The sequence below is a fragment of the Nelusetta ayraudi genome, unplaced genomic scaffold, assembly GCF_046127955.1.
Source record: "Nelusetta ayraudi isolate G7.1 ecotype Tasmania unplaced genomic scaffold, CSIRO-AGI_Nayr_v1 ptg000041l, whole genome shotgun sequence".
NCBI classification, from domain to species: Eukaryota; Metazoa; Chordata; class Actinopteri; order Tetraodontiformes; family Monacanthidae; genus Nelusetta; species Nelusetta ayraudi.
Window position 1 is genome coordinate 23364 of NW_027466091.1, and position 20100 is coordinate 43463.

At 44.5% G+C, this 20100-nt stretch overlaps 1 protein-coding gene across 1 annotated transcript in view; it reads left to right on the top strand.

Moving 5' to 3' along the window:
* The first annotated feature begins 2296 nt into the window (after positions 1 to 2296).
* The window catches only part of pde4d (phosphodiesterase 4D, cAMP-specific), a 127728-nt gene continuing 109924 nt past the window's right edge, over positions 2297 to 20100 (top strand). The window contains exon 1 of the mRNA XM_076033157.1: positions 2297 to 2423. Within this exon, the coding sequence (XP_075889272.1) occupies positions 2304 to 2423 (120 nt within the window). The 5' untranslated portion in view covers positions 2297 to 2303. The remainder of the gene's footprint in view (positions 2424 to 20100) is intronic.

Consider the following 20100-nt stretch of genomic DNA (forward strand, 5'->3'; position numbering starts at 1 on the left):
CCACACCTCGGCGCCGCGAGGAGCATTTCTCCGCCTCTCCATGATGGTTGCTGTCAACAGCTTTTGCAAGCGACTCTGTGCACAGCCACGGAACAAATGAGCTGCTTCTTTTTGGAGTCAGACACGCCCCCCCCCCTCCCCACCCAACGTGGTGCATTCGATCAGTTGCAGCAAAAGTTGACGTACTGATCAGCATCTTGTTGTTGTCGCAACACAGGGGTTATGGTGAATTTGATCCGCTGCAGGTGCTAGCTGCTGTTACTACTGCTGCTGCTGCTGCTGACGGGAATCTAAGCTGTCATAGCAATTTAGAGCCAGGCAATGGGGAAGGGCTGCTTGTGTGGCCTCTTTCATATTTTCCAGGATTTTCAGCTTTCCATCCACTGGGATGGACAATTTTGGACCCAGTTTAAGACTCAACCGTATGCCCCATGGTCTGGGTAAATGCAGTTGTATGATGCTGGGACAAAGTCCCCCCCCCCCTTTGCATACTATTAGCATAACCTTTCCACTCCCGTGAGCTTGTGGAGCCTCAAAGCCAGAAGGCTCTCGTTGCATTGCTGAATCCCAGCGTGCACGCCTGTTTGCCTGATTGCTCCCTGAGGCTGGACCCAGTCAACTTCTTGCATGTATCCCTGTTTGCATCTCTGACTTCCTTGTCTTCCAGTCAATAAATAAATAAATAAATGAATAGAACCTCATCAAGTAATTTCACAATAGATTTTTCTCTCTCTCTTTTCTCTTGCACCGCTGGGGAACCAGATCCACATCAGTGCTTTCGTCAGGGATGCTGGCAGGATTGATGAGCCCGTGATGGATTTTTTCCAATTGCGGGCAAACCTGGAAGAAGGCCAGCCCGAACATGCATGCCCCCCCCCCCCCACCCCACATTGTAGGCCTTCACAACCTGGGAAGTGAACCCGATGCCTTTCTTTCTGAGAGGCAACAGTTCTATCTGATGCCCTGCTGCGGCACCTCAATGTTTGAAGAGATTATGAGTTTTTCTTTTTCATCCTTGCTGTACCTTGTCTTGTTTGTGATAATTACAAGAGTAGTTAGACACCGTGGTCATTGAAGCTCTGTTGGTTTGTTGGTTTACACTTTGATAACAAAAGAATTTCTTTTGTCCATCTGCATATTTTTTTTTTAATATGGCCAGATTGTTGTTATATACAAATGTCTCCTTTTCATGTTGCGCCACCTTTGCAAATCACGATTAGAGAAAATCCAACATATCCAAATTTAACGCTCACCTATAATTCCACTGATTTGCAAATATCCCGATAGAAAAAACTGAAACATTGGGATACTTTGGAACAACATGCCAAATTCTCATGCCTAGTCACTCAAACACACACTACACACATACACATTATCAAATACATTTTTACAAACCCTCTACAGATGCAGGCAGAGTATCAAAGGTCAGACTGACTAAATTCCCTTTTGGGTGAAAAACTGTTTGGTATGTGTGAGAACATGAACTTTCCTCCCCGAGAAGGTGGGGAGGGAGGAAGTGCGGGCGGGAGCCAGGGCAAGAGAAGCGCACGATTGGCCGGTGGGCAGGGACCACTGTGACGTGATTGGCTGTGAGCCGCTGTGAGCTGCAAGCGGAGCTCCCTCCCCCTCCTCCTCCTGAAGAGCATCAGCGAGCAGCCGAGTGGGACCTGGTGCGCTGGAGATGCAGAGCGCACACTTTTGTTTGTTTTGCTTCTTTCTCTGACTGCAAGACTGAAGACAAACGAGTGGAGCCCGAGGTGCATGAACTACATCTGGAACTTTCAGCAAAGGATTGAAAGTGAGTTCATAGAATCCGCAATTCTTCTTTTCCATGAAGGACAGTGTGCAGATTCATAACTCTGGTGTGAGCGTGATGAGAACTTATTCACATGTGAAAAGTTTATCTGTATGCGTTGTACGTTTGCATCGCTAGACGAAGGATCCTGCAGTCCAATGCACGTGCGCTGGACGGTTGGCAGTGTTTACTTGTGAATGCGTGTCCGTGACGGATGCTGCCCGGGTGCGTTAGTGCATCGAAGGGATGGATACTGTGTGACTTGACTGGGAGCAGCCTTATTTGGTAGCCGTGTCACCGCAATGCTGTGCACTGACAGAGGAGCCGGAGGACTCCCCGACCAAAAACCTCTCCCTGTGTGACTTTCAGGCTTGCAGGGAGGCAGCGGCGGTAGCCGGCTATAAATAGGCCTGCTCCAAATTGTGCTGCAGTCACATGTAAAAAAATTGGGAAGGGAACGGGATGGAAATGACACCTTATTTGTTCTTATTTTGTTTCCAGGTGCGCCATGAGCCTCGGGACGGCCGCAGAAAACCAAAGTGACTCTTTGACGGCCGAGGGTAGAATCGCAGACTCCGTCCCGTCTTTCTTGCCTGCCGGTGACAATAGGGGCCGAGCGGAGGAAGAGGTGAGCGATGGGAACAGACAGGGGTTGGTGATGCCGTGTGTCTGTCAGCGTGTGTGTGCGCTTGGTCAGGGTGCAGCTGGATGTGTGGATGGAGGAGTGCGTCAAGAGTCCACGTGTTTTTCTGGTCGGTTTCGCAGCTCCACGTGGAATGAAGCAGATCGCACAGTTAAAGTTAAAGTCCCAAGGATGTGAAATTTGTCCTCCGTGTTTGACCCAGCAGGGATCACTGGCTGATCTAACCCCTGAATTCCAACCCTGAATACTGAGTGCCAAGCTGGCAGTATTCGGGGACCACTTTGGTATGAGCCGGCCGGGGATCAAACCCACAACCTAGCGGTCTCACACCACTGAGCTGGTACAGAAAAATGCAGAAAATGCCCCCCAGTGAAGGAAAAATATCCAGTGAGTAGTGTGGAGGGGTCAAAGGTCAGGATGGGCAGAGTGGTTGGAGGCCATGGAAAGGTGACAATAACTCAAATGGCCACTGAAATGACAACTGGTTACAACCCAATTGCACACACACACACACACACACACACACACACACACACACACACACACACACACACACACACTACTTACATTGCCTTACTAAGGCACCAGGTGCTGCAGTAGTGTCCATCAGGAAGTTGGCTGGTCGGTGCTGATGTGACAGATGATGCATCTCCACTGGTAAAGAATGACAGAGTGAAACGCTCCCCTCGTGTTTTATTAGGAAATAAAGGGTTAATTGCTGCGCACCGAAGGGAAACAAAAGACGGTCTGTTCTGTTCCTGCTCCTCTGTCGCTGCCGGGGCGAGACAGAGGAGGAACAGCGGCGCTCTTCAAAATATCTACCTGCGTCCAGCGGTCTGGCAGGACCCCTTTATTGCAGCGCAGAGCACAGGGAGCCTTGTGTTGGAGGCCTGACCTCTACTATGCAAAATACACGCTGTCAGGGGCGCACTTGGAAGTGCACGTGGATGGATGAGTCTGTGGGGACGGGATCCGCACAGTGGGAGCATTATTTCGCCCTGGTATTAAGCCGAGCGGCCAGAGAGAGGCTGCGGTCGCCATCCAATCTATACTTTAACACTCTGTTTCCCTGCCTTTTTTCTTTGGGTCTGTTGACCAAACACCTGTTGGTAAAGGCCCATTACTACTGCCCCCCCCCCCCCCCCCACCCCCATCTCAAAGCAACACTGATAATTGAAGGCAAAGCCATTTGACAAAAGGGATTTTAGCAATGCAAATGTTGACCTTTTTGTTGCCTTGGTGCACTTTTGGTGGCTTTTACCAACATTTTCAATGACCTCGCAATGCATTCACAACATCAGTGAAAGTCATCATCATTTCCCCGCATCGCCCTTGCCAAGCCATTTTAACTACAGGTCTCGCTGTTGAGCATCAAATCAGCGGCAAGCAATTTTTCTTTCTCCCCTGCTGTCCTTGAAAAGGTGAAAGAAGGTGAGGGGAAGAAATACAGGAAAGCGACTGCAGCTGCAAAGAAGATTAGCGTCGATGCTGCGGTAAGCAGCAGTTTTATCAGGGCCGGGGGGCATTTTCACCTTTCTGGGAAAGAGGAGAGAGAACAGCGCTGAGGGCTTCTCTCAGGGGAGAGGGGGGGGGGGGGAGAGAGAGAGAAGAAAGACGTTCTTGCAGGACAGTGACGTCTCATATTGGGCCTCGGGCCAGCAGGAGGACCGTCGCCACCTGATTAAACATCCTCTGATTGGTTCACTGTGAATGTGAAGGGCAGAAGTTTTGCCCAATCACCCTCCACGCCGACGCTGCCCCTTTAAAAAAGAAGACGACAACAACTGTTTTCTACAATCTTTCCAGATGAACCTTTGAAATAAATCCAGATGACGTGGGAAATGCTCCATCTGGCGCGTCAGTTTATATCTAAATAACAATGCATTCCCCAGCGCTGTTAGATCTGATTGATTGTTTAGGTCTGGTCGTAAAGAAGACGATGCCTTCGAGGTGTTTTCATCCCTTTGACACCTGTTTTTAACTACTGAAGCGGTTGGTGCATATTGAACGTTTCTTTTCCCTGGCTAGAAGATGTATTCCGTGTCCAGATGTTTGCCAACTCTCTCCTAAACCAAGTGACGAATGTTGAGTCGTAAATTTGCGCGCCCTCAATGGGTAGACGCCACTCAATTCCTCAGCGGCACACAACGAACTGTGCAGATGTCCGAAAGAACGCAGGAGAAAACCACGCAGGGATGAATTTGGTCTTACTGTCTGAATCTCTCTCTCTGCTGGGTCCGAATGGTGAACGTTGACCTTCAGCAAGAAAGGCTGTCAAAGCGAAGGATTGATTGATTAATTCCTGCATGAATGCTGGATTTGATCTTGCATGAATAAAAAGAACTCGAATCCATTATATAATCCATCCCTCCATCCACCTTCTATCCCCGCTTATTCCTTATTCAGGGTGACGGGGGTCTGCTGGAGCCTCTCCCAGCTGTCTTAGGGCGAAGGCAGGGTGGCACCCAGGACAAGTCGCCAGTTCATCGCAGGGCCACATAGACACAGACAAACATTCACACTCACATGCACACCTACAGACAATTTAGAATATTCAATTGACCTCACATGCATGTTTTTGGAGTGTGGGAGGAAGCTGGAGAACCCGGAGAGAACCCACGCAGACACGGGGAGAACATGCAAACTCCACACAGAAAGGTCCCAGGCCCGGGCCCCAGAATAGAACCCACGACCTTCTTGCTGTGAGGTGGCAGCGCTAACCACCGTGTCACCCCCATTATATAATATGTGATAAATAAGTTCCTGGCTGATTGCAACTATCATCTTTCCGTCTCCCCTCTTCTCAGTTAATTCTCCCATACCACACTTGCGTTGACTATCTAGTTGTTCAATATAATTTGTTGGTTTGTGGCATTAAAGAGGGGTTTGGAACACTGGCAGGTCCTGAATATAATTGATATGCAGCATATGCTATACTCTCTTTCTCGGACTGCACGTATGAAATGCGTGCAGTGTTGCAAACTGAGAGCATTGTTGACTGAGGGATTTTCCATTCAAGTCACTTACCGCCTGCTTGGAAAAAATGCGTCTCTAATCGAGTGTGAAGTGTTTGGCATGACTCTGCCAAGTAGGAACGAAATATATTGCAAAGCCCTCGTTGATGATGAATGTTTTCTCAGTGGGGCAAATCAGACAGCTATGTACAGGTATAGCCATGTCTGCTGGAAAACCTTTGCTTGTATGATTTATAAAACGACGAGTGATAAGTTCTGTGTAGGCCGTAGCCAGATTTTTTTTGTTCTTCCCTGTGGTTTGTTTTTGCCTCAGACTGTTAAATACTGTCATCAGGGGCTCATAAATATTTGGCTATGTGAGTTTGCTTTTCCTGCCATGAGACAAATATTCATAAAAATCAGATTTCGGATATTAAATCAACTGTCTGGCTCTGGTAATTCAATCTGGGGGGCGGGGGGGGGGGGGGATATATGGGATATGGATACAAATTAGAACTTGCGCGTGGTCTTGGAACAGACGGCCTTTTATTAGTTTGCCTCAGCTTCCTCACTTCGTCCGAGTGTGAGCTTTACTCAGCCTGGCCAGAGGAGGGCGCTCCTACATTGAACACAAAAAACAACAAAAAAAAAAAACAACCAAACCCACACTCACTACTTTATGGCATCATTCCTGAAAACCGAGGAAGTCAGGAAACCTCAGCCTGGTTTTCAGCCACGAGGACGTGATTTTTGAAATTTCAAATTGCACAAGCTAATCTGTGGAATGGCTTCACACGGTGTCAAATAGAAACGACGCTTATATGCCTGTGTCCTTTTTATATGAGGTAAAGATGGCATGCATAGCATGACCTGACCTGAGCTAGCCAAACCTCATTTAAAAAGAAAAAGTAAAAGAAAAACAAGAGGCATCGAGATGAAGCCAGGTTAAATCAAACTAAAACCACCGTCAGCTTTCTTGTGGACATAATGACATAGTGTTTGAAAACAGGTTGTTTTTTTTAAGTTGTTTTTTTGTCATCATCCACTCAAGAAACAACAAAAGCAGCAACAGTAAAAACGAGGGTTTCTGCGTTGTTGTTTTTCTGTTTTCTGGATGTATCAACTTATGTGGTTAGTTTATTGTGTAAGCCTTGGTTTGAACAGGAGTTTTAATCCAATTACATGATGAGTAAATATTTCTTGCTACAACTTCCTGCTTTGTCTCTTCAGAATTACAAGAATTGCCGATTAACATAAATTCCCGTTTTACTCATTTGATTCCCTGCACAGTTTGCATCATAAATACCCCGTAAATGAAGACATGACGTCTTCTATTTCGTTATTTGGCTCCCAGGTAGAGCGAAAGGTTGCTTCTTGCATCCGTACAGAATTCCCCCAACCTGTGCACAACATGGAAAAGACAAAAGTTGTGCCACTGCCTTTCCAATCACTCAATGCCCCTGGTTCACTGGAACCAAGGAGTATTGGCTTTGCAGCGTTGACTTTAACAGACACGGCTGTCTTCCTTCGGTCATCAGTGTCCATACTGAATCACATTTGATGGGGGAGACGCAGCCGAAGATTTTATTTATTTATTTATTTATTTATTTATTTATTTTGCTCAGAACTGCACGTCTGCTTTTTTTTTCTGCTGGGCTACACAGTGACTCATCCTCGGCTCTGCAGGGCCCACTCGTGCCCTGGGTCAGTGATGTCGTTAGGCTTTAGTGTAGGTTCCACTGTGTGTCCAGTGTGTATCGGGGGAGAAGGGGGTAGTGAAGACATTGCCTTTTCTGTGCGCGAGAAGGATAAAAAAACGAACCCTCCTTAGATCCATAAACACGTTTTATTGAAGCAGAGCAGTTTTTTAGAAACAGGCACTTGTTGTCCGCATGTATATTGCAGATGGGATTTATCTGCCTTGTTTTGGTAATCAGATTTTTATAAACTAGTAAAAAAAAAAAAATAAAAAAAAAATACATCTTTCTCATTCATTCCCATGCCTCCGCGTGTTTGTGTTGCGAAACTTAAAAAAAAAAAAAAAGAGCTGAGAGTTCAGCGACGGCTCTCCGGGGACATCTGCTGGTTGCCAAGAGAGCAGCAGCCTTCATTCAGGTGTGTTCTTTGGATGGAGCCATGGGTACCTTTGCAGTAAATTAAATATCGCCGCAGTTTTCCCAGAACAAATCAGCATTCCGGTGCGGCTGCGACTGATTGTGCCACAGATTGCGATGCGGTGCGGGTTTCTCACAGCGCCTCTCCTTCCTCTTTGTGCTGCCACTGCAGGCCGAATTGAAGCGGAGCGCTTTATAGTTATACAGCACGAGATGTTCCAAAAGCACGGCCGTACTCATAAATCATTACTTATCATCGTTCCATGCACATTCCAGATGTGAGCAAATGGATGGACGGCAGTTCATGGCCAAATGTATTAATGAGGACGAAACATTCCTCTTTTTTGGGGTGCTTGTGCAGTGACATTGAAATGACAATTAAATGGATTGGAATTTAAAAAAAAAAAAAAAAAAAGTGGGAGACAGCAAATATCATTTGCCAAAAAGCTGTGATTTCTGCTTGTAGCAGATTGGCCACTGCTGCAGTGAGTGGCACCATTATCAACAATATAGCTCAAATCTGCATACCCATACTCTACATACATTACATACTAAGCTGTATGCAAAACCTAGCTTGACGGCCTCACCCCAGCTATCACATTTCTCTCTGTATGTTCTTTCATGTGAATGCATGACAGTATTGTCTCCTCTGAAGCTCTGCGCCCATTCCTGTCAGTGGGCACACAACATGTTAGCAACATGTAATGGAGAAATGACATTAATGGACACTTGATGCCGATGCCGTGATGATCACATAGCCTGCTATGCAGATGCTAGCCTTTTACAGGAAAACAAAACAACAGAGAAGACGTACCGAGAGTGACATCCCCTCACTAATTTGTCACTTCGCATGATGGTTATGCACACTGGAGGCTCAGTGGCCTCTACACCAGAGGCCACTGAGGACATGCAGAGAGCTGGTTTCATGTGCCGTGCTCAACTACAAGATCTCTCAGTGAAATTGTTTTCGTTTGCAACTCCTAAACAAATTTGCATGGATGTGAAATGGCAGCTGTCGTTTTTTTGTTTTTTTGTTTTTTTTTCTTAATAAGGGCTGAATTTTAATTGATTAGGAAAACTTACTCCCACTGAAAATGAACTTTGGCTACGAATCTCACAGTTGTAGCTTTGAATATTCAATGTAAGTAGAGCACATTTATAGCGTTGTGTATTCCACGGGTTCTCTGGGGGAATATAAAGCTGCTTGCTTTCGTTTACCAGCGTGTCGAGAGAACACACAGGTTATTTGATAAAGCAGTTTTGCTGACCTCAGCTGTCCCGCAGCCAGATGGAGGTTTAATTAAAGTTATCCATACATTTACTTGGTGTGGAATGATAACAGTCAAAGACACCACAGATGATGACTTTTCTGGATGGTAACATAGAAGATTTAGTTCAATAATGCAGTTTGTATTTTAGCCACAGTTTATAAACAGGATATCGTATCCTTTTGCTGAAGTGCTCAGCAGATGATGTTCAACTAAATACATTAGAATAAGGGCCTGGTGTTGCATATTGAGTGTCCCTCACAACAAAACAGTCCCTTTTTTTGATTGAAGTTTTTCAAAAACACAAATTAGAAAATTACAGACATTACGGAGGTGATATTGTTCCAAGTGTGAAAACACAAAACATATTTAAGTTATTTAAGCGCCGTAAAATTGTGCGACAAATCTTTGGCACAGACGGTTTTAATAGGTGTGTTTTATTTATTGTCTTTCTTTCTTTTGTTCCAGAGTTCCATTCTTGTGACCCTAATTTCACATCAACAAAAGCAAACACGCACACACACACACACACACACACACACACACACACACACACACATGCACGAAAAACAAAGCAATAATAAAAGATGCGTAGTTCACACTTGGGTCTGCTTGAAAATAAGTGTAATATAAGACAATTATTTTCGAGGTGCTTGAGGTGCGAGAGCTAATTTGCATTTCAAGTTAATGTCATTGTATTTTCAGCTCTGGTCCAACTGCTGTGAAATTGTTTCGGGCTGCTACAATGGGAATCATCAGCGTCAATAAAGTATGTCGGGAATAAATGGAAAGTAAATTGAGGTGATTCACCGGATATGACTCAGTAACTGCTGCTTTCAATTTGCCCAGTTTAAAGAGCAGTTGAGATCGTTGTCAGAGGTGTCGGTTGCTAACTGTCCAGCTCAGTTTGTACAGTCTAATAGTATATGGAATGTGGGCTTTCCAGAAATGGATTGCGTGACGGCGCCCGTCTGTCGTTGCCTGGCTGGGTTTCAAGGCCACTGGTGTCGACGTGAGCGTGAGTGTTGTCAGGAGTGTGTGTGAGATGCCATCACAGGAGGTGTCAAGCAGACTGTGGTTGATTTATGTGATGTGTGGACTGAAAGGATGGCTGTGCCAGTTAATGGTAGACCTCCTTTAAAGGACAAGACAAGGTGAGACAAACACGCACGCAGAAGAAACCAGCGGCCCATCAGTTGGAGCGCCTTTTCTAAACAGTGAATTGAACACTTAGCCAACCTCCGCTAAACTGCATTTCTAATCGGCCAGGAAACTTCAGGCGATTCCATAACGAGTGACTTTGAGCAGTGAATGCTCCATGCGGATCCGAAGCAATACAGAAGAAGAGCTAATAGTAGCGGCTACAAATAGCAGCTGCTGCGAGAGGTAGCATGGACTCTGCCATAGCGGCAATCTTGATCAGAGGTCATGAAAAGAAGGGGTTTTCCTCTGTGGGCAACATGGTCTTGCATCCCTCTCAATTGGCTTTGGCAAGATTTTAATACACTGTGCACAGTTGCAAGCTATGGGGGCTTGACGCGCAGCTTAAGTTGCACAGTGTGAAGTTATCTTGGGTTTACTTTCTTTGTTCAGCTTCTAAATATGCATGGGGACAACTCTTTTCCTCTCTCCAATTTTTATTTTGTTATAGAAGGAATATCAGGCTTGTGAACCAGTAGCTTCACAAACCCAAGCTGAGCAGTGTTCTCCTCTGTCGCCTGCTGTAGCCACTCTGAGCTGCAGGCGGGTGCTCTCCCTCAGGTAATCAGCTGATCAGCTCATCAGTAAGGGGTTTTCTCTCCAAAGCACTGCTCCAGTCAGCCTTCGGGAGGCATCATTTCTTTGGACTGACTGACATATTGTAAGACCTTTGACTTTGGACCTGACACCCAGTTACAAATCAGGTTCGTCTCCTTGAGTGACAGAGAGCTCGCTAAACACCATCCAAGATTTGCTTCCCATCTGTGAAACACTTGCTGTGTGCGCTCAGTGGGCACAGGGCAAACAACACTGGTTAGATTACACCTGGAGCTATATGTCTTCTGTCAGCAAGGGCTTATTGCCTTTCACCTCATTGAATCAACAGTGAATGTGCATTTCAGATCAATTATGAGCATCTATATCACGATATCCACCCAAGGTGTCGAGAATTGGCAGTGTAGAATCCATTAATCCTTCTGTATTTTATTTCAGTTCCGCTCAAATACAGAGTGTTCTGAGGGAACATGAAAAATGGATAATAAAGATCACCTGCAGAAGTTGTCAAATATCAATACGACAGTTGCTTTGTTCCCCTTTCCCCCAGCTATGGCTTCAATTATTCCCATGCTGACCTTTTTGCCTGTTCAAGAATGCAGTAAACACACATTGATTTGGGTAATTGCGACAAAATAACACAGAAAACTCCCACCTCCTGGCTCTTATTGATTTCACAAGTTTGTGAATTCTGCTTTCATTCAGCTGCCTGTGGTCTTTAACAGCATTGCTCCAAATTAGAAATTGAAACGCAGAGAGCATGACTCATAGACTATGGCTGCTTTTAGTGTTACAGCGTGTCACACACTGCTCGCCACCTCACTCTCTAATTATGATAATATATATTTATATATATATATATATTTATAAGGCTAGAAACGACGACGCCACAAACGCTGGCATCGAGCTTAGCAGACGTGTTTTTCGCCCTTGTTTGTCACATTGCCGTTGTCCTTTCTAGCTGGCAAAAGAATGGCAAAGAGCCAGAAATACATAAAGTTCTCTGACAGTGAACATCCCCTGCTTCAAACAGATGAGCTAAACACGCAAACCGCTAAAACAACATCTTTATTGTTTTGCGATGGCTTTTGTCAATCATCATGTGGTGTAGTGGGTTGTTATGTTTGAAGGGGAAGATGACAAAAAATAGACCCATAATAAGAAATAACACAATAACACAAATTTATTATGCTAGAACGAGGCAATCAGACAACGCACGTATACATGTGAAGGATCTCAATGTCTGGTAAATGTGAGGGGAGTCGTTAATTAGACGGATTGATCACCTCTGGTTTGCTGGTGTTTTAGGGTCCTCACAGCCACTCAGTCCTTTGGTGAATCAAGCCAATCAAGTGTTTCCTCCCATATTAATTCCATGATGATGAGGAACCACTTGGAGGAGCCACTGCCTTGCTTGCACTCAGTCAGCCAGTCTGTCTGTCTGCTATCTGTTTCCGCTCCAGAAGACTTGGTCCTACTTCAAAAGCCTCCGCTTAGCCAATTAGTCGATAATTTGTTGTGTACGGATAAGTTGAGTGACTTTGTGACGTGAGAAAATCCACTTCAGACAGTGGGTGAGAAACGAGGCTGATTGGCTGGCACACTGGGGAGCTCTTAGGGAGCATCAAAGGAGCATCGCTGCTTGAAAACACCGTGATGTAACTATATAATAAATCAAACTTGATTTTGATTAAAAAAAAAAAAGAAAAAAAAAAAAAGGTCCTTTCTAATTGCACCGACTGATTTGTTTAGCTTATTTAGCGCTTCCTTTTATCTGGGCTGATTAACAATAGGGAGCAAATTAAACAGAAAACAGGCTTAATTGATATCGGCCCTTGCAGAATCATCTGCAAAAAGACTGGCAGCGGCTGTCCGTTGCACTGGAGCCGCCCCCGCTGCTCATCTGATATAACTGAATGGCTTCAATGAAAGGCCGAGATACTTTTGAGCGATAATTCAATCAACAGCTGCGGGAGCTCGACGAGAGAAAATGGAAGGTTCACGCAGGGCCGTTGAAATTCAGAGCACATTATGCCATCGTGACCTTCCGCTGTGGAGGGAGGGGAGAAACCACAGCTCAGCCCCGGCTTTCGCTCGCTGGCTTTTTAATGCGATCGCACATGATGAACGGTCACCGCTCTGATGAGCGACGGGAACGGAGCTGATTCAAAGTGGCCAGGGCGCAAGAAAGAGAGAGAGTTAGTGAGAGAGAGAGAGAGGGAGAAAGAGAGAGAGAGAGAGAGAGAGGCAGAGGGGAAACAGCCGTCCGCTGGTGCTACGTGCAAACTCTACCCGGCCTTCTCAGCTCTGCTGGAGGTTCTGCAAGTCTGAGCGCATCTCCAGCGACTGATGCTGGAGCACAGACAGAAATCAACCCCCTGTGGGCGCCGCGCTGTCAGCGCATGCACTGTCACCGATCCTTCACACACACACGCACACACACTGGAGGTACACAAACTAATGGGACATCCCTGACTGCAAAACAGGAAGACATAACGTATTTATTTCAGTGCACAGATGCTGCTGGTGAGGAATAAATCAGAGGAGGGCTGTGTCTCGTCAGTTCAGGCCAGTTTTAATAGAGAAAAATGTGCAGATCATTCTTTAAAATCCAGCTGGCTTGGAAAATGCGAACACCGTTCCTGTCTCCCTGTACCCACTTTGTATTTCTGCCCTGTCTTCTGCTGACTCTGTTTGTTTTGCCAAATTAGCCTTGTGCTTTCAAGGCTGAAACCGACATTATTATTGCGACTCATCACAAACGGGCTCCAGGCCCCCGAAGAGGCAACAAGAGATTAAACGTCTGTGTGTGTGTGTGTGTGTGTGTGTGTGTGTGTGTGTGTTTTCACCCTTTATTTGTGAAGAGCAGTAAAAATCACATGGAATATCATTAAATAAGATTTGCAGATCTCAGATTTTTTGAAAGGGGGCCCTCAGTCTGTGTACGTGAGTGTGTATCAGAATACAAGGCAACTATTATGTCCACCAGACTGACGTTTATCATGAATGTGTACAGACAAGGGTTTTTTTCCCCCAGCCATTCAATCTAAAAATTTGAATGAAATATGTTTCGCCTAAATCATTTGTGTACGCACACATACACACAATTTTGCTGCTTCTGGAGCTGACGCTCGTCTCCGCAGGTACGGTATACAGCTTACCCATTTTTAGATGCGACAGGTACCTATTTCCTCAGCACAATAATTTGAAAATAAAATTGTAAAAATAAAGACGTCTGGGGCCTCCATGTCCTTGTTCACTTCTTCATGCGGACGTAAGTCTTCATGTTCTTTGGTGCTACAAATCAAATCAGGACTGTGAACAATTTGCACTGCAGTCAAATTTTTTTTAGATTGTGTAAACAGCTACGTCCCTGGAAAAAGATGAAAAATGTGCTTTAAGCAGCTGCAGCTTAATGAAAAACAAAACAAAGCAAAGCAGTGGAATAGCTGCAAAGCCAATAGGAAGCGCTAAATGTCAACTCCGCCACCATGTTTCTGGAAAGTTTGTCAAACTCTGATTATTACTGAGAGTTTTCTCAGCGCTGCCAGCTCTCGTCGACACTTTAAAGCCAATGATGAGCGCTCGATCGACAGAAATACCAGTTTATTGTTCCTCCGCTGCTGTCTAGACAAATTCAAAATAATTGATTGGGTGTTTGCAGCATAATTTAAGTGCAACTGTGTAGGATGTGTCAAGTGCAACAGAGCCAGCGCGGCTTTGCTAGACGACATGGTTATATGGATTATTATAACACATAATGGCTGCAGACGGATTGTGTGAGATGCTGTGGAAATGCCCAAGTTGAAACTGAAGAAGTATTCTGCTCTAGTGGCTCTTAAGGGGATTTGTGTCGGCTGCGCTGAAACAAATGAGCCTGTGGCTGGTTGACTATAGATGTGACTGCACAAGAGATTCAGGGTTCTGTACTTTGCTTTGTGTTCATTATTATCCTCTGATCTTTGGTGTGTCATTAAGTATTTTGAACCTATCAACCTGAACACGTATGATCTCCAGGCCACTTTATTTCAACTGAGCACCAACAGAGAGGAGTTGGATGTTATCCATTTTCTTCTTCTCTTACATAATCTACTGCAAACATGCTACCGATGTTGCCTGCTCAACGTGCGATGACCCCGGCCGTGAGTTATTCCTGCTACTTCTTTTTTTTTTCTTCTTCCCAGAGTCTCTACTTGGCTGCCGCTCTCATGGAGGAAGCGGCCTCACCTGCTGGGAGCCTTTCTAAGTGAGCTGTTATTTATTTATTTATTTTTTAAATTTCCCTGTCTGCCTTCCTCCCAGAAGCGTGCGTTCGGTTTCTGGTTTGATTTACATTCGGCACATGTTTGGCCTGGCTTTAGTTACTGATAATTTCCTTGGGCAGCACAGAACACTGACACCTCACTTCTGAGGTCTGACTGAACTCTTTTTTTGTTTTGGGTTGATATTGATTTGCTTTTGATAAATTATTTACCTTGAAGGTTGCTGTACTGACCTCCCCCTTGTTGTGAATAATTAAAAAAACAAAACAAAAACCTCAAACCATTTAGTTTAACTACCAACAAGGAGACTTCCTATACGTGTCTGTCTTGCATCTGTGTAATCAATCCCTCACATCCCTCTCTTTCTCATTGAACCCTTTCTTCCCTTTACTTTCCTTTCATTTCCAAGCCATGGGGCTTTTTTCTCCAGTCATCCTCAGTGCAGTCAATAAGGGCTCCTCATCCTCTCCCCCCTTCTGTCTGTGGTAATTACCTGGTCAAACTGTCACTCCACATCCACTTAGCTTGAGAAGTGACTGAACCAAAGGACCGAGTGGAGGATAATTTTCGAACTGTTAGACTGAGGTCACATTGAAAGTACAGTTCAGTGTAGTTGATAAGGGGGTGGGTTTAAAAGTTCGAATATACACAATATATTGTTTTTCGCTTGGCAACAGCCAATTAGCGGCGGAACTCGTTTTTCGTGAGGGCTGGGGATTTATAGTTTTGTAACACCTGACTTAATTAGCTAATTTGCGACACCTGTAGTAGTAGAAGTTGTCAACACTGGTGAAGTCCTCTGTGAGAGGGATCTATATTGTCCTACGTTGATCATCAGAGTATCGGTAAGTCCATTTTTTTTTTTGCCGCCCTGAGGTCAGCGAGTTTTGCGGAACTTAAATCGACGGCGCCCCGAGATAACTAAGTGGCGACGTGTGCGCAAAGTTGAAAAGACACTTGTAGTCTTGTAGTCGATTCATTCTAACGGCATGGTAACACGTCGGTAAGATAATAATATAGAGGTCACCATACATTTTCCATGAAACTGGCGGATGATAATAATAATAATAATAATAATAATAATAATAATACGTGCTCTACTGGGAATACATAAATGCAATTATTCAGCGGGAGCTGTGAGTTGTTCTCAATAAGACCCCCTCCCGAAGCTGCGTAGAGAGCAGTAGCGGCTAAGATGGGGACAGGAATGTAAAAACATAGATCCACAGTTGGGCTTCAATCAAACTATATCCCGTTTTGATTATCTTCTCTACCTCGAAGTCCCGCAGGGATTTCACGAACACATGTCACAACAACCCTTCACGGTGTGAGAACAGTTGAGGACTTGTAGTTCGGGGCAAAATTGGTTTTGTGTGTGTGTATGTGTGTGGATAGAGGGGGACAAATGGACAAAGAGAAGCAGGTGTTGTCTCGGGGTTATTAGGCCAGGCAAACAGAACAGGCCTGTGTAACTCTGGATGATAATCCATTGACCTTTACATTTTACACTCTAATGCATTCTAATAGGCCAGGGGTTGTCGGCGTGTGTCCTTTCTCACCAATACACAAGCACGCGTGTTTTACCCCTTGAACACACAGGCGCCCACACACGCGCACAGTTTGTCCCAGGGATCAGTGCTTTCATGTCCTTAAATGGCTGTCGGATGACTTGTTTAAAAATAACACATCGGACTCTCTAAAATAGAGCACCCCCCCCCCCCCCCCCAGTAAATGTCTTTTAAGTGTTTCAAGTTTGTTTGTTCTCTTTACAGCTGGCTTGCACCATGCAAAAGCATAGAAGGTCTTCGCTTAGCAACATTGTAAGTAAATGGCAGCTTCCATTCCTTCCCTGACTCGCTTTCATCACTTCAACTCCTCTCATAATGGACAGGAATGTCTAGGGTTTCACCAGATTGCGCCAGCTTTCTGTATAATAGTTCGGATGAGAAGTTAATCCTCAAATCTGAGAAATGTAGCAAATTATGTTATTTCATTTCAAAAAAGACTTGTGAATTTGCTTGAGATTGGCTCCTCAGATCTTTAATGGTTAAAAAAAAAAATAACAGTAGATTAAAATATGTTTTTTTTTTATATGATAAAGTCTATTTTTAGGATGGTTGCTGAAATCCATTTCATATAAAATGAGTCCCGTCTGATGTGCAAAAATTAAAATTTTATCATAATAATAAACCAAACCATGGAATACCATGAACGCAAAATAATCTCATTGCAAAGCCTTTCATTGCCCACCCTTAGCCACAGTGGGAACAGTATCCGAAGTGCTTTCCCCTATGTAGGCTGTCACATGTGGATGCAGGATCTGTGAGAGTGCGATCTGCCACTGGCTGCTCCTCTATCCATCTGGATTGAACAGGCAGGTTCCTGGAAATCCTGACAAACAACCAGAGGTCAAACTGCTGTGTTCATGCGGAGATAGAGCCTTGATTAAGCAGCAGCAGTAGACAGTAGGCTTATCCATAAATGCATGGATACAATGTTCAATTATTCAGACATGTATTGACCCTGGGTTAAGGTTTAAAGGTCGGGCCACAGTGTGGATCTCTCGAATGAGATGACCGGAGAGGAAATCTGGAGATCTAGACTTTCATATGGGATGGGGGAGGGGGAATCAAATACAACCTTATGTTGAGTTGTTCTCACGTTTTCAATTTTTTTTTCTTCAGACATTATTATTGCCCAGGATACTTATTTTCTTGCCTTTCAGAAAAGTGTAATTCGGTGCGGTGTTAAGCCTTTTTGCAAGTTTAGTCGAAACTTCAAGAACAAGTACACCAATTTATTTTCATATTTAATATTAAAGTAGCCTACGTGTTTTACTCTATTTAGAAGTGTTGAATATTTTATGCTGCTGCTATATGCTGATAAGAGAATATCCATCTTATTTACCATGTTGTATATATTCCATTCTCTATTTTTTCCGAAAGTCTTTTAACAAAAGATGAAGACTGTATCCCAAACATTGTAATAAATCTTGTAAACTTCCTGAATAGCATAAGCAAAATTTATTAGTTTCTTCTTGATTAGAAATAAATTTAGCTTCTCAGGAAACTTCCATTTAGCAATCAATCGATTGATATGGTGAATCAAGTACTGATAAATGAATCAATTTGCATCTCAAGAACTGATGTTTCAAATAATGACATGGTCAAGGTAAAGTTTAAATCTTGATTTAAAAAAAAAAAAAATGCTTGCGCTGTATTCTTCAAAGCACAATGAGCTGTAAATTGTCAGATTTACCCGTGTGATCGAAGTATCTCAAAGACAAGTGAGTGGAACTTCGAGGGGAGAAAGACGTTAAGGGAAAGGAGGAGAAATGGGAACCGGAAGAGGAAAAATGGAGTACTTTACAGCCTCAGCATCAACTTGAAGCCTTTACTGAGGTAGAGCAGGGACACAAGCTGCGCTGATGAATACGTTTTGCGAGGCTTTTGGGGGCTGTCCAATCAGGCAGCACCGCTGATGAATAGTCATGAGTCACCTTATCAGTGTCACCATGGTTACGCAGATGTGACTGTGGCCCTGTGAATGTAATGAGGGAATAGAGACCGGCCAAATGCGGCTTCGTCTTTTTCCCGCGCACATTTCAATCACCAATTAGATTCTGGCAGTGGAGCATCCAGGAAACTCGGTCAGGCTTCCTTGGCCTTGAGGTGATGGTTCCTGAGGTGAGCCGCTAACTGAAGTAGGGAAACTGGTGTCTTGTGCGTCAATTTGGCCACTAAGAGGAGGATTTCGAACCAGCCCTGATTGTCTGGCAGTACAGCCAGTCGACATGTGTCACACTGGCAGCACCTCAATGCGGGAGAAGTGGCTGAGGTGTTTTAAGAGGGAAGCTGGGAAATTACATTAGTTCTAATGAGAGAGAGAGAGAGAGAGATCATTGCAAGACAGTGATGGTAGCATGCATGAGTAGTTTAAAACATCAGTAGTGGGCATGACCTAACTGAATGAAGAACTATGATACCAATGTGTTCACTCCCCATTAACCTTCTCTGTAGTGAAGTAATAATGATGACTTTTAAATAAAGCGATAACGAGAGAATAATTGTTTGATGTTGTTGCACAAGGGACTTGTTATCGTTCTGTCTCTTACATATTTTTTTTCAATATGTATTTTCCAACTGTTTTTGTATTAACACACAGCAAGACTCACTTTTCTGAAAGACCTGAGAAATGGTCAATCTTTAACTTGCCAGTCCCAACACTGCCTTAGTGGTTTGTCAGGGACTACTTGTCGATCTGCTCATTTATTTATGAGTAAAACTGCGTGTTCTGAAGGCTATAATTAGCCTAGCTGACAGCATCTTGCAAGGAGGCCGTCCTCGGGCTCTGAGGGAAATGTCTCTCTCTTTAAAACCTGCCAAAAAATAGAAAGGGCAAAATCAGTTCATGCAGCAGGTCCCAGTGGGCCACGCATGGTCAGCGACTGTCTTCAGCTGTGCGGGCGGGCGCCTACACAATTACCCTCACACATACTGTAAGGCAGCCAGGTAAGCAGGATGAATATTTACTTATTCTCGTACCCTTCCGGTAAAGAAACCTCAGCGTCCCTGGCCTCAGTTTTCTCAGGATTGCGCCCATCAATGGCATGGAAATTGTGATTAATGCTGCATGAGGTGTGTTGGTAGCGAACCTCAGTGAAGGTGGTTGTGGAGGATTAATGCACAGTGGTCGACATGGAGGATGCATGGGAGTCATTAATCCGTCTCCATGTTAGTGTCACAGTTGACCAAGATTCAATTCATGGGTGACACGTCCCGGCTGTTTGCCCCCCTCTCTCAGATCCTATTATAGAACGCAAGTGCTTTATCTTAGAGCAGCTGCACAGTCTGGATATAAAACGCTGCAAGTGGGCTCTGATTTATCTTGCAATCAAGGTACAGTGTGGAAGCTTTATTTTGTACTTTTGGTGGCTGTGGCCTCTCAGCCCTGCCTCTTGTTGATTCCTGTGTTTTCTCTTCCTGCTGCAAAAAGCCCCCCCCCCCCCATTAGGACCACGATATTCCAACTCATTACATCTCTCACACATCAGTGCGTCACTGAACCATCCCCAAAGCAAGGGTAGAACCATGGTCCTCTCCCTGCTGATCATTTTAACAAATGAAAATTAATGTATTAATTTCCGGTATGACACCGCTGTCCTCTGCTGTTGCATCTTCATCAACTCTTGAGCTAGTTATCTCACACTTAATCTTTCATTTTTTTTTCTCACCAACTGAGATGTGCCACTCAAGAGTCCAGTCACTCCCCCCCCCACACACACCCCCCTCACAAGTTCCTATATCCTT